This window comes from Anabrus simplex, chromosome 2, assembly GCF_040414725.1.
Source record: "Anabrus simplex isolate iqAnaSimp1 chromosome 2, ASM4041472v1, whole genome shotgun sequence".
Lineage (NCBI taxonomy): Eukaryota > Metazoa > Arthropoda > Insecta > Orthoptera > Tettigoniidae > Anabrus > Anabrus simplex.
Genome location: NC_090266.1, coordinates 275,996,349 through 276,009,575, shown reverse-complemented (window position 1 = coordinate 276,009,575; position 13,227 = coordinate 275,996,349). Strand labels below are relative to the sequence as shown.

At 37.1% G+C, this 13,227-nt stretch overlaps 1 protein-coding gene across 1 annotated transcript in view; it reads left to right on the top strand.

Moving 5' to 3' along the window:
- The window catches only part of LOC136863512 (cell adhesion molecule Dscam1), a 938,330-nt gene extending 926,254 nt beyond the window's left edge, over window positions 1-12,076 (top strand). The window contains exons 29-30 of the mRNA XM_068225977.1: window positions 7,181-7,325; window positions 11,976-12,076. Of these exons, the coding sequence (XP_068082078.1) occupies window positions 7,181-7,325; window positions 11,976-12,070 (240 nt within the window). The 3' untranslated portion in view covers window positions 12,071-12,076. The remainder of the gene's footprint in view (window positions 1-7,180; window positions 7,326-11,975) is intronic.
- Window positions 12,077-13,227: the final 1,151 nt, after the last annotated feature.

Genomic DNA, 13,227 nt, shown 5'->3' with positions numbered 1-13,227 from the left:
TGTGTGTTATTTCGTCTGCTAATTCAGTCAACCTGTACGATGACGTCAGACCAATGAGATCGCGTACTTGCGTGACGTGACATTTTCGTAGATTTTTATAATGTTTGGAGTTATTATTTGTACATTCTGATCACATTTTTGAAGTCTGCATGCAATTTTGAATCAGATTAGCATATTTTTAATTAAAACCCCGGATCATGCATGTTCCCTATTACTGCTTTTGTCCATTCTGAAGGTACCTTACCAACAATCCATGCTAATTTTACTGCTCTATGAAGCCATTTCATCCCTGCCTTCCCACTATACTTCACCATTTCAGGTCTAATTTCATCTATTCCTGCTGCCTTATGATAATGGAGTTTATTTACCATCCTTTCCAATTCCTCAAGCATAATTTCACCAACATCATTTTCCACCTCCCCATGAGCTTGGCTGTTCACAACACCACCAGGATGATTTCTTTAACATTGAGAAGATGTTCAAAATATTCCATCCACCTCTCCAGTGATTCTCTGGGATCTATTATGAGTTCAGCTGAATTACTCAAAACACTGTTCATTTCCTTTTTTCCTCCCTTCCTAAGATTCTTTACTACTGTCCAGAAAGGTTTCCCTGGTGCTTGACCTAGCCTTTCCAGGTTGTTATCAAAATCGTCCCATGACTTCTTTTTGGATTCAACAACTATTTGTTTCGCTCTCTTTCTTTCATCTACGTACAAATCCCTGTCTGCCTCGGCCCTTGTTCGGAGCCATTTCTGATAAGCCTGCTTTTTTAAGTTTACAAGCTGCTCTCACTTCATCATTCCACCATGATGTTCACCTTTTCCCATCTTTACACACAGTTGTTCCCAGGCATTCCCTTGCTGTTTCAACTACAGCATCCCTGTATGCCACCCATTCACTTTCTATATCCTGAACCTGCTTACTGTCTACTGTTTGAAACTTCTCACTAATCATATGCATGTACTTCTCTATAATTTCTTCGTCCTGGAGATTTTCTACCCTTATTCATTTGCAGACAGATTTCAGTTCCTCTACCCTAGGCCTAGAGATACTTACTTCACTACAGGTCAGATTGTGGTCTGTATCATTGAAAAATCCCCGGAAAACTCGTACATTCCTAACAGATTTCCTGAATTCGAAGTCGGTTAAGATATAGTCTATTATGGATCTGGTACCCCTAGCCTCCCACGTGTAGCGATGAATAGCCTTATGCTGGAAGAATGTATTTATAACTGCTAAACCCATACTAGCACAGAAGTCCAGCAAACGCTTCCCATTCCCATTAGCTTCCATATCTTCCCCACATTTACCAATCACCCTTTCGTATCCTTCAGTTCTATTCCCAACTCTCGCATTGAAATTGCCCATTAGCACTATTCTATCCTTGCTGTTGACCCTGAACACGATGTCACTCAATGCTTCATAAAACTTGTCAACTTCATCCTCATCTGCACCCTCACATGGTGAATACACGGACACAATTCTTGTCCTAATTCCTCCCACTGACAAATCTACCCACATCATTCGCTCATTTACGTGCCTAACAGATACTGTGTTGCGTGCAATGGTATTCCTGATAAAGAGCCCTACCCCAGACTCTGGCCTTCCCTTTCTAACGCCCGTCAAGTACACTTTATAATCTCCTATCTCTTCCTCATTATCTCCCCTTACCCGAATATCACTTACTCCTAGCACATCCAGATGCATCCTCTTTGCTGACTCAGCCAGTTCTACTTTCTTTCTTCCATAAGCCCCATTAATATTGATAGCTCCCCATCGAATTCCATTTCGTTCGCCAAGTTGTTTCCAAGGAGTCCCTCGCCTGTCAAATGGGAGTGGGACTCCGTTACTCCCAAAGGTCCAAGGCTTGCTTAAAATGTTCTGAGCTTGATAAATTCATGAAGCAGGATGCTACCCTACTTGCACATAGTCCAAGTGAGGATCTCTCCTCTAACGGGTTATGGACCACCGGTGAATTGTATAGTTCTAGCCGCCTGAGCACAAGGAGGGCCATGACTCAGAATGTGTCCGAGATGCCCACTCCAATTCCATACCACTCCAATTCCATAGCAACTGGTATCCCGACTTTCAGGACCACTTACTAGGCCACTCAGCTGTTGCCCATGGTTCACGAACTAGGCCGCGACTACAGTAACCAACAATAATAATAATTATTATTATTTTTTAATTAAATTTCGTGTGGCTATTTCTAGCCGAGTGCAGCCCTTGTAAGGCAGACCCTCTGAAGAGGGTGGGCGGCATCTGCCATGTGTAGGTAACTGCATGTTATTGTGGTGGAGGATAGTGTTATGTGTGGTGTGTGAGTTGCAGGGATGGTGGGGACAGCACAAACACCCAGCCCCCGGGCCATTGGAATTAACCAATGGAGGTTAAAATCCCCGACCCGGCCGGGAGTCAAACCCGGGACCCTCTAAACCGAAGGCCAGTACGCTGACCATTCAGCCAATGAGTCGGACCATAATAATAATAATAATAATAATAATAATAATAAAAATCCCGTGGGCGTTTCAGCCTGTTCCCCTATGGGGCGCGTCCCAGGTGGTGGATCAGGAGGCTCGCCGGATTTGTCCAGAGGGTTTGAGGGAAATAAAATACCTCTCACGGACCAAAAACAGGCATAGCTCGCCAACATCTTCAGCAACCTCTGAAGCTCACTACTTCAGTTGTAACCATGACACCGATATAGATCGATGTCCCCAATACTTTTAACTTGATAGCATGATGGAGTCAACCTACAATATAACTACCCCAGGCCCTAGTAGACATACTAGTTTTTCTCGTTCATCGGATTCTGAGGGACCGAGAACATCATGTGGGAATGTATCTGAGCTTCCCAAATCTCTTCGCCCAAAATGCAAAACTTTCTTTGGTAGTCTAAACATCAACACACTTCAGAAAACTGGGAAGTTAAAACAATTAACAGACATGTTAGATAACTTAAACGTCCAAATTTTAGCACTTCAGGAAACCAGATACATGGATGAAAATCATTTTGACTCAGGAAATTATAGAATTTACAAAGGCAAGCCTTCATAAGAGACCATTACAATTTGGCACAGGATTCGCTGTAAGAAGAAACATTGTAAACTCAGTACTTAACTTTTCTTCACCTTCTGAATGAATTTCAACACTATCCATTAAATTAGGAAACAAAGCTTATACATCACTTAATGCACATGCATGCACTAATAACTACAATCAAAAAGATCCACAAATGGTGGAAGACTTCTGGGAACTGCTAGAAGAAACTACAACCACAATTCCAAATCATCAAATAAAATTCTATTAGGAGATTTCATTGCCCAGATTGGTAGAGAAAAGAAATTCAGGACCATTGTAGGACTATACCCGGTGCACAATAGAACTAATAAAAATGGAGAAAGATTAATTGATTTTTGCAAAAATTTTGATCTCAAATTAATGTCAACATATTTCCGGGCGCTTCCACTCAAGGAAACAACCTGGAGATTCCCAAATTTTCACTTGGGAGAATTTCAACTAGATCATGTGTCTATTTCCAAGAAAAATCAAAAAGAAATTATGAATGTTAAAGTTAAAAAAGGGATCATTGACTCAGACCACCATCTATCCTTAATCAAGTTCAAATTTCAACCAAACAGGTCCAAACCCAGAATAACAAAAAACCTGCATGTCAGTCCGGAATTTCTTAAATAGAAAGTATTCCTACTCACAATCCTTCGAACTGGTTAGAACTCAAAGACATACTTTTGAAGGCTTCTTGAAATGTTGGCACACCACCCAGGAAACGTAAACATAGGTGATGGAATGAAACCTGTGATAAGGCCATAAACTTTAGAACTAAAGTGTGGCAGAATTGGAATTCTCATAAAACTGAACAAACCTGGCAGGAATTCACCAAAATACAGAAACAAACATAAAAATTTATCAGGTCTGAAAAATGCAAATATGAACACTAGAGATTGGCAGAAATTGAACAGTATTTTACAAAAAACAATACACGAAACTTCTACAAAACTTTCAGAGAAGAATTATCAAATTATCAGGCACCTGGTCTTTACTTCAAACGCCCAGGTGGGAAATAGGAAACGAATAATCAAGAGTACTGCAAACTTCTAGCAATTTATTTCCAGGATCTTTTAAACTGTGAATCCCCTAAAGAACAACTCACCTTTGAAAAACCCTTATCTAATCAAGATTCAGATCCCCCGACACTGGAAGAAGTCAAAGAAATAATCCATGGACTAAAAAATAACAAAGCCCCGGGGGAAGATGGTATAATTGCCGAAATGCTGAAGATAGGAGGTGACAGCGTAGCCCGGAAAATCCACTTGATTCTTGATAACATCTGGATCACTGAAGAAATCCCGGAAGATTGAAAATGTGCACTAATCCATCCATTACACAAGAAAGGGGATAAAACGAACATCAATAATTATAGAGGAATTAGCTTGATACCAGTTGCTTACAAATTTTTTTCTAAAACCCTGCTCACTAGACTTGAAAAACAAACAGACCATCTAATTGGTGAATAACAGGCAGGTTTCCGAAAAGGAAGATCTTCTACAGAACAAATCCTTAATCTCAAAACTATCCTCCAAATGCGCAAAACCAGACAAACAGTCATTACTTTTGTAGATTTCAGAAAAGCATATGACTCTATAGACCGTCAAACACTTTTCAATACCCTAGAAGAATTTCAAGTGAATAAAATAAGAAGCGAATTAATCAAACAAACATTAACTGGCACTACTTCAAAAGTTAAATTCCTAGGCGAAATATCTGAGCCTTTTCCTGTTAATACCGGGGTCCGTCAAGGGGATGGTTTATCGCTGTTACTGTTCAACTTGGTACTTGAGAAAGTAATCAGGACCTGGGAAAAGGAAACTAATGGAATAACCCTTGAAAGACTATGTAAAGACAGAATTCACGTGCAATGTCTGGCCTTTGCTGATGACAGAGCAGTCCTTTCCAATAGTAGGCATGAAGCAATTCATTCTGTTGAAAATTACATGAAATTGCCATCAAAACGGGACTTCAAATTTTGTATGAGAAAACTCAGTACATGGAAGGAGCCTCACGTTACTTAGATGGACAATCTATGATAACTAAATTTGGCAAAAATTGTCCAATTTAAATATTTGGAAGAAATTATTCAGCCCTCTGATTTAAACCACAAAGCAAATAAAGAAAGAATTTCCAAATTACAGAAAGCATACAGGATCACTTGGAACAGGTATAATAAAAAAATCAATATCTTGGAATGCAAAACTTAGACACTATAATACAGTAATCAAACCTGAAGCATTATATGCCTCAGAAACCTTAATCATTGGTGGCAGATCTTTAACCAAAGACATTGAGAAACAAGAAAGGAAAAATTTACAAAAAATTGTTGGCCCAGTTTGTATAGATGGAACATGGAGGAAAAAATCATCCCAAGAGATATATTGTCATTCTGAAAACGTTTCTCACACTTTTCGGAAAAGACGATTGGAATTTTATGGACACATTATCAGAATGAACTAAAAGAATTCTCAACCTGGCCCTTTCATTAAAAACCAAGAACAGCTGGCTTTGTGAAACTGAAACATATCTCCAGGAAATCAACATCTCAGAAGACATTGCACAGGACAGATGTAAATTCGGAACCAAAATCGACGATCACCACTTTTAAGACAAACCCAACACCAGAGCTATTATAACTTGGACAGAAGAACGAAGGAAGAAGCTCAGCGAGAGGATGAAGAGATTTTGGGAGGAAAAGAAGGCCAACACATCAGCTAAGCAAGTTCAACCGTGCTCCTGAGTAGGGCATAACGATGTATAAAAATCATCATAATAATAATAATAATGATGTTATTAGCTTTATCTCCCACTAACTACTTTTACAGTTTTTGGAGATGTCGAGGTGCCAGAATTTAATCCTGCAGGAGTTTCTTGCGTGCCCATAAATGTACTGAAACAAGGCTGACGTATTTGAGCACCTTCAAATACCAGCGGACTGAGCCAGGAACGAACCTGCCAAGTTTGGGTCAAAAGGCCTTAAACATCTGAGCCACTCGGTCCAGTTTTCTGGATTAACCTTGAACCACTAAGGTTGCCTATACTGTATAAGTCTGACAGGCAGTCAGTCAGCTGTTCTGTTGTGAAGTTGAGTCAGTCTGTGAGTGCCTCGAGTGTTGTGTCACGCCCTCGGTGTGCAGCGCGGGACTCTGATGAAGAGTAGCAAGTGGAATCAAACGAAGACTGTTGGACTGTACGACTGATGAATAAGTGCAAGTGGTTTGCATTGTGACAGACAGTGCACAATGTGAATAATTGTGAAACTGTGTAGATCATAAGCTACGGAACTTGGGTGACTACGTTAGTGTGTAAATAATAGTAGTAGAAAAATCATGGCCTTAAAATTGAATGTTACCAGATGTGTTTTTATTTATCAACCAGTTGGCCTACCATGTCACAATATAAATAAGCAGTACTTCTTGTCCACTAAGGCTCATCTCGATACCTAAAGTATCGATTACTACTATGAAAACTTTCAAAAGTACATGTGCGATTTAAACACCTCCACAGTACCTTTCAAAATGACTGCACGTATCATGTTCAGTTATACAATTATGAGCCATTATTCAATCCTTCTATTCAATACAATTCAAACCTCCAGGATGGGGTCAAATTTTCATGTTAAATGTTCAAAAATCATACATATTTCCACCCTCATTTGTAGGCCATCTTCAGTGTATTTTTAGCTTAAAAGTAGCAAGTGTTTCATTTAACATTGTACTTACCTAAAATTTTTGGACACAGTACAAAAATGTTCATAGCTAACAATATATCACACATTTAAGCTCAAGCTGGTGTAATTAATAAAGTTTATATACATTCTTTGTGTTAGGATAAGTAGTAAAGAACTAAATTGTCTTATAAAATCTTAATTTAAAAACAAACTGTGAAGAAGTGAGTCTGCCATTCAGTTAAAAGATTTGAATGTTAACAATATATACATTTTTTTGTACACAGAAGAACATTATGTATTAAAGTATTATTTGCATACACAAAGGATAGATATTTTGAAAAACCAGAGAATAAAATCCTACAATAAAATTATGAAATTTTAATCCACATGCAAGCCTTTGGATACATTTCTGTATAATATTTTAAATGTATGATTTCAGGCAGAAGATGATTATTCACACGTCAGACCATCCTTACGATCAGACACAGAAGAGTACGATTCTCTTGGCTCTGATTCAGATAGTCGAACAGATGAGAAGGCCACAAATTTCCATCCCGCTTATCACCACAGTAACATCCGCCACAGTACGTACACTGCTTCCAGAACACTTCTTCTTTAATTATATGTTAGTTACAGAATGAAATATGACAGTAGTGATATAATGAGGGAACAGAAATTAATGAAAACTCAATCATTGTACTTCAGAATCTTTACTGAAATCTACATGCTTAAGTAAATAACTTAGAAATGACTGTAGAGAATAACTTCTCTAAAAGCAGTCTTCATCTTAGGTGAAAGGGTAGAAATTTGACTAATCTTGGGACTCAAATCCAAGCTACTCTTGGAGAACACAATCTGAATCCTAATGCAAAAATGATCATCCTTTAAGATTTTTCACATCAAAGAACTTCACTATTGAATTGGATAGAGTGAAGATTATTGACCAATGCAGTGATTCATTCTTCGTTGGTTAATCAAGGCATAAGTTAGCTTTGATTATTTTCTGGACTCTGAAGAAGACCACATTGCAAAATGTAACTCGTCTATCCTATGATGATGATGATGATGATGATGATGATTATTATTATTATTATTATTATTATTATTATTATTATTATTATTATTATTATTATTATTGTTGTTGTTAAAAAATGGACCTAGGTCATCGGCCCCCTCTACCTTATAGATCATCTTCCTATTCAGAGCCAGGTGTGTTTTGTAGGGTTAACTTTCCATTGTTTTCCTGGAACAAAGTAAACTAGGCGTTACATAGTGCTTTGAAAGATATCAACAACCTTCCTTGTAAGTCAGTTGAAGGACTTGTTCTTAAAGAAAGGTTATGAGGTAGGTATTGATAAGATTAAACAAAATCAGGTTTGGTAGTTATTATGGAAAAGGCAAGCAAGGGGTTAAGAAATTAGAAATATTGCTCCATTAGGAATTAAAATAATTAGCTGTGTTTAAAATACAGTCGATGGAGAAAAATGTGGAAGGCTTTCCTACAGAAAATAAATTTCCAAAAATCTTTTTTTTTTTTTTTTTTTTTTTTTTTTTTTTTTTTTTTTTTTTTTTTTTTTTTTTTTGCTAGTTGCTTTACGTCGCACCGACACAGATAGGTCTTATGGCGACGATCCTAAAATCTATATTAATGAAGCTGAAAGAAAATATCTCTCTCTCTCTCTGTCTATTTGTCCGTTCCATTAGCAGTGAAATTTTCATGGCAGAATTATTGTTACTGGGCATTCCATGTTCAACTTCAATTATCTGGGATACTGGAAGCACAGAAAGTATAAATTTATTTTGAATATAATGTAGTGCCATACCTAATTTCAAAGTTCTGAACTTGGAAGATAAAATGGGAAATCACAGAAAACTGTTCTCAGGACAGCCAGCGGTGGATTTTGAACTCACTCACCTCCCGAATGCAGAATAATTTATATGCTCCCTAGCTGTAGCACGTTAACATGCACAGTAACTGTCCTCATTGAATGAACACTACAGTATAAATATTAAATTACACTCATTTGCAAAAAAAAAAAAAAAAAAAGGAATGCACCATGAAGGAGCCATCACAGGAGCACATAAATGGGTAGAAGCACAGGATATAAAAGTATAACAAAATCCTCAAAATATTGCACCACACTAATCATTTATTGCAGGGAAACAAAGATTTTTCAGGATGCACTTTGTACAGTATTTGACCACCCGTTGCATAAAGACAGGCAGAGATATTGGAGGCATACAAATGTCAGATGTTCTCTAGAGAAAGATCCTGCCACAGCTGGTGCATCCAACCTTCCAAATCTACCAGAGTTACCACCACTGGCTGAAGTTGCAGTCTAATCTGGTCCCAAATGTTCTCAATGAGTAAGAGGTCTGGAGACCTTCTGGCTAGGAAGCATGTTGACATCATGAAGGCAGGACAGAGATACCTGTGCTGTGTGAGGTCGGGTATTATCCTACTAGAAAATGGGGTTGTTGAGCTGCACCAGGAAGGGAAAAACACATGATTGCAGAATTTCCTGGACATATAGCTGTGCCATCAGAGTTCCCTCAGCCACATAAGTGGAAAGTGGGGATCATAAGAAATCGCACCCAACATCAAGACACCTCTCACTGGGTGACTTGGCAATCTACAGTAGAGTGTGGATCACTGTGCTGCCCAGGACATCTCCAGACACAAGATCATCAGTCATCTGTATCCAGGCAGAACCATGGTTCATCGTCAAATACTACTCATCGCCAATCTGCAAGCTACCATGCTGCCCGTTCCTGGCAGAAGTGCTCAGTATGCTCAGGTCGTAATGGTAGATGTCGTAAGAGTTTCCAAGACAACTGATCCTGCTCTGTCAACCACCTGGTTAAGATCCTCAGCTGCCATGATAGTCTCTGGATTGCTTACAGCATGCTGCATGATGATACAATCCTCCCTGTTTGTGATCCGTTGTGGTCACCCTGAGCCTTTTTGACACGTGTGTAACTTCACTATCCCACTGTGTCGAACACCAACAAATAGTTTAATCAGAAAGGTCCATGTGGTGAGGAATGCGCCAAAATGTCCAACCTGCCCCTTTTAGTCTGACAATGCGACCTTCTCAAGCACATCTGGCTGGTTAAAGGCTTGTTGAATGTCTTGTAGAGGCATGCTGCGTATTCACTCAACTTAGTTCTATGGCTCACACTGCTACTAAGACCTTATTTGGTGCCTTCACATCTATGAATAAGGGAGGGACATATCACCACCTAGTAGCACTTTTGAGCAAGCAATCAGCATTAAACACAAATGGGACACATGTTAATCTATAACAGTACTGTGTGACAACCTTTCCTGTACTCGCACGATATGTTTATGATGTGAAATTTCGTTTGCAAATGAGTGTGCATTTATTTAATTACTGTGGTATTTCATAGGAAGTATCTTTCATACTTTCTTCAGAACGCCAATTTATATGCCTATTGATTTTTGACTGTGCTACTTATGCTCATGAAATTTTCATGATTGTATATACTCTCAAAGTTTATCTTCTTAAAACTTCAATATCTTGAAACTTTTTCAAGTGCAGATGTCTTAGGGTGAAACAGTTTTTCAGACAATGTTGTCCATTCTAAATTGTTTTATAAATTCTTGTTAGTGAAGTTCAGAAATATATACATGTTAGTGTCTGGACAGTGTTGAAGGGCAAAGGCCGTAAGTAAACTTTGAGTTACGTGCTATTTAACATTATTTTTATGGAAAGCCATGTAGTGATAATTATGAAAATTTGCTTATTGTTATCATATATTCTTGAAAGAGTATACCTGATACACAGAAACAATGGTGATAAAGGCACCCATGGCTATACCAGGTGTTTAACCAGCCCTTTGCAATTTAGTTTTATGCATCCTGTCACGTTTACTACAATTCTGAAATACATCGGTCCCTCTCCCTAAACTGTGGTAATATAATGAAGTATGTGGTTACGGGCAAAAAATCAGCAGGGAAAAAACTTAATTAAAAATAGAATTACATGTTTCGTTCTAGAAAGAACATCATCAGATTCTATCAAATCATATTCAAAAATATTTAGAAATAAAATTTACATTTTAATTCTGTTTAATCCTTAAATACTTGAAATCCGGAACTTATCTTAATGAAGACCTTCAACAGCGCTTTCTCACTGCTGACAAGTCTAGCATGAAATACAAGGTAGTGTAATACTCAATTGTTGGCATGAGCCCGGCTGGCTAGTTTGTCATTAACTTTCTATTACACTGTGCTCCAGTTATGTTAATGACATACTGAACTGCACTTTCAGGTTTTATAACTATCATTATTGGTACTTTCAGGTTTTATAACTATTATTATTATCATCATCATAAAAGTTGTAGTTTTTATCGCATTATTTTATTTGTATTTTTGATAAGTACAATTTTTTAGATCTGTGTTGATGTCATTGAACTGGTGTGAGTTGTCATATATGTGCTATCAAAAATCATCTAACAATAGAAACATAGATTTTTGTTTATACAGCTAGGAAGTATGTGGGCACCCCTTATATATATTTTTTTACAATTTGCTTTACGTCGCACCGACACAGATAGTTCTTATGGCTACAATGAGATAGGAAAGGGTTGGTAGTGTGAAGAAAGCAACTGTGGCCTTGATTAAGGTACAGCCCCAGCATTTGCCTGGTGTAAAATTGGTACACCACAGAAAAACATCTTCATGGCTACAGACAGTTACGTAATCCACTATATCCCGAAAGCAAGCTGACAGCTACTCACTCGGTAATACACTTATAGAATGAGCTTGTATTTCTAACAGCTTGCCACAAAGAGCAAATAGACAGAGTCGGTCAGAATCTAATGCAGCAGTAAGATATGTTATGAAGAAAGACTAAGGTATTTACATACTACTCACATATGACTTTAAGATACAGACTGCATTCAGCAGATAAATGCAACATTAAATATTTTACATATTACAGGAAATGGACAATCTCTTTCGTATTCTAGGACGTTAAATATTTTACATATTACAGGAAATGGACCATCACCACCATTATTTGGTTAAAAGTAAAGTATTAATTCTTTCTTATTCCAGGCTCCAATAGTATATGAAGTAATCTTGATGAAAAGAACATGGTATAATTTATTTCATTATAGAATATCTTATTTTTTAATCCAGAAATATGTGCTTTGGTGAAATTTACTAAAATAAGGGACAAACTATTAGATTTCTGCCTAAATTTCAGGTCGCCTGGTGAGTGTTCTTGAGTCTTCCACGTCTACGGAACCCTCACCCATGCCTGATCGTCGCATCCAACCAAAGAAAGGAAGATTCAAGTGAGTGGGGTAAGGCTGTAGAAACACAAAACACAATTCAATACATCCATATAGTGTACCACAGTGTCACCTTGTCTTCCTCACACTCATAACACACCAATATCTTCATATTCAGTATTTCATCATTTTATATAACAAATACAGTGCTAATAATTCTATTTTCTGAAATGGCAAATGCAAAATTTGAATTAGATGAGTAAGTAAAACTTCAAACTTATTTAAAAGTGACATCTAACAATTTCCTCTAGAAAAAACATTCGAGGATATGAACTCATTGTTTCAAATTTATTCAAAAAGCTTTGTAGCAAAGACAGTATAGAGAAATCCATTTAGCATTCACCAGAGTATTGTAAAAATAAGATTGGTTATACTGACTAACAAGGCATCTCTTTGAATTGTCAGTAAGGGAGGAACATTGAACATCATATTATTATTATTATTATTATTATTATTATTATTATTATTATTATTATTATTATTATTATTATTATTATTATTATTATTATTATTATTATTATTATTATTATTATTATGTGGTCCAGAGAGGAATAGGAACATAGGGGGTAAATGACTAGACAAAGCATGAACCAAAGATTACATTTTAAAAACTATATTTACTGAAATGTTTCTTTTCTTCTCTTTACTGAAGGAAAATATTTTGAGAAAACAACAATAAAAATGATAAAGATTTAACAACATATAACAAATGGAGAAGCTTAGAAGCTTAGTTAATTGACAACCAGGGGAGAAAGGACTCCCATTTTCACACAAGATTTTCAGTCAAAATCAGACCAATAGGTGTTATCAGTTTACAAATCTTTGGTATAAATAGTGACGCACTAGCAGTAATGGCGATTAGGGTGGGGTGGATGGGGGAGGTATTTGCCCCCACTTTGTGGAGAAAAAATTTTAATTTTTACTCCATATTAGCTGCCTAAAACTAGGAATTATAAAAAAAAAATGTGCAAACTCTGTTGTAAACTTACTTTCCTTCAGTAAAGAGAAGAAAAGAAACATTTCAGTAAATATAGTTTTCAAAATGTAATCTTTGGTTCATGCTTTGTCTAGCCATATATATAGGGGCTGGGTGACTCTACTAGAAAATGATGTAATTAAATTGTCTGACTGGTGGATCTTGGTAAACTCAAAAACGGCTGAAGT